We start from the raw sequence: 1,604 nt of genomic DNA on the forward strand, positions 1-1,604 counted from the left end.
TGGTATGGAGCTCCGGCTTAATGTGTGTTTTGCCATTTCAATATAGCCACCTGATTCAAATGTCATTTCTTAATCTTCAAGCAGCGCTAATCTAATTGTCAAAATACGTGTCCTATTGGGGTGGTTTTCGTGTTATCTAAATTTAATGGCTTAATGGATTAATAGATACGCATACTATCTAGGATTGGGAGAAAAAATTCACCATTTGATTAGTTAAAATAATTGAACTTTGCGCAATCTAGTCTCGCCGGAGTACAGTACACAAAGCATTTCTCAATCCTATCCCGAAGAACTGATTACCACTGAAGTCGTTGCCGAAACTAATGCAAAATGTCTCAACTTGTAAAATCTGGCTTAAGTTATTTCGTTAATGATAAATGTATTCACGGTTATGTGGATGATTTTGACTTCCTCAATGGTAAGAATTTTTTCAAGCATTTATGTGCACCAACTGGTTAATTAAATTACATTTTATTTCCATATTTAGTTATCTGCTTTAAACAACTTCTCAGCAAATGTCTCGGCTATGGAATTATCGCGGGTTCTCTTTTGGTTAAAGTACCACAAGTGAAGAAATTGTTAAATAACAAATCCGGTGAAGGTATCAACTTGATTAGCGTTCTCCTAGATTTAACTGCTATAACGTCTCATATGTCTTACAACTATGTCAAGGGTTACCCATTTAGTGCTTGGGGAGATAGCACTTTTTTAGCGTTCCAAACTGCAATAATTGCCGCTTTGGTTCTTTACTATGGTGGTAAAAAAGCTGTATCATTCCTTTTTTGTATTGTCTATGCGCTCATAGTATACGTACTTCATGGCGGCTTCACACCTATAAATGTTTTGATGGTGGCGCAAGGCTTTAATATACCTATTCTTCTCCTGGGCAAACTATCACAAGCCTGGACCAATTATAAAAACTCTTCAACGGGTCAGTTGTCTGCAGCGACTGTATTTTTATTATTTGCTGGTTCATTAGCACGTATCTTTACATCCGCCCAGGAGACCGGAGATCTAATGATTATTCTAACATTCTGCTTCTCAACGTTTGCAAATGGTGTTATTGCTGCCCAAATGTTGTACTATTGGAATAAACCCGCCAAAGGAAGAAAAGATAAAGGCGGCAAACCTACAACGAAGGCTGATGGTGCAGCTAAAAAGACGAGGAGCAAAAAAATTGACTGAATGAAAGAGATAATAATCTAGCGTTGATTCCTTGTTTAAAAGGAAGCTGAAACTAATTTGCAAAATAGAAAAGATAGCGTCTAATTAGAAAACGTGAATTTTGTAATGATTTTGAAATAGTGTTAATTTTGTTGATGGAAATAAAGGTAAACTATGAAGACCGCAGTTTCAATGAATTCAATTATTTTGCATAGGTATAGGAAAAATTCATTAAATTTATATTTTCAGTACGCTAATTAAACAATTAATGAAGAATGAAGATGGAACTCTTCAAAATAAAAGAAATTAAAAGGCAAACAATGGTTATTACGTTCTTAAGAGTACAACAGTGTTTGCGTATTAGGACCAATAAAACATATCATGTGCGGCTGTTTACTTTGTAATATAATTAGCTTTTTTTTACTACCATACAATCATGC

At 34.9% G+C, this 1,604-nt stretch overlaps 1 protein-coding gene across 1 annotated transcript; it reads left to right on the forward strand.

Annotated features, from left to right (window-relative positions):
- The first annotated feature begins 78 nt into the window (after positions 1-78).
- Positions 79-1,350, forward strand: LOC108356491 (mannose-P-dolichol utilization defect 1 protein homolog). The gene is made up of 2 exons (XM_017607594.1): positions 79-418; positions 488-1,350. Exons 1-2 carry the CDS (start codon positions 331-333, stop codon positions 1,183-1,185), a joined length of 786 nt encoding a protein of 261 aa, XP_017463083.1. The 5' UTR covers positions 79-330; the 3' UTR covers positions 1,186-1,350.
- Positions 1,351-1,604: the final 254 nt, after the last annotated feature.

Source organism: Rhagoletis zephyria, unplaced genomic scaffold (genome assembly GCF_001687245.7).
Source record: "Rhagoletis zephyria isolate East Lansing unplaced genomic scaffold, Rhagoletis_zephyria_1.1 Rzeph_scaffold_60003, whole genome shotgun sequence".
In the NCBI taxonomy this organism is placed as follows: domain Eukaryota; kingdom Metazoa; phylum Arthropoda; class Insecta; order Diptera; family Tephritidae; genus Rhagoletis; species Rhagoletis zephyria.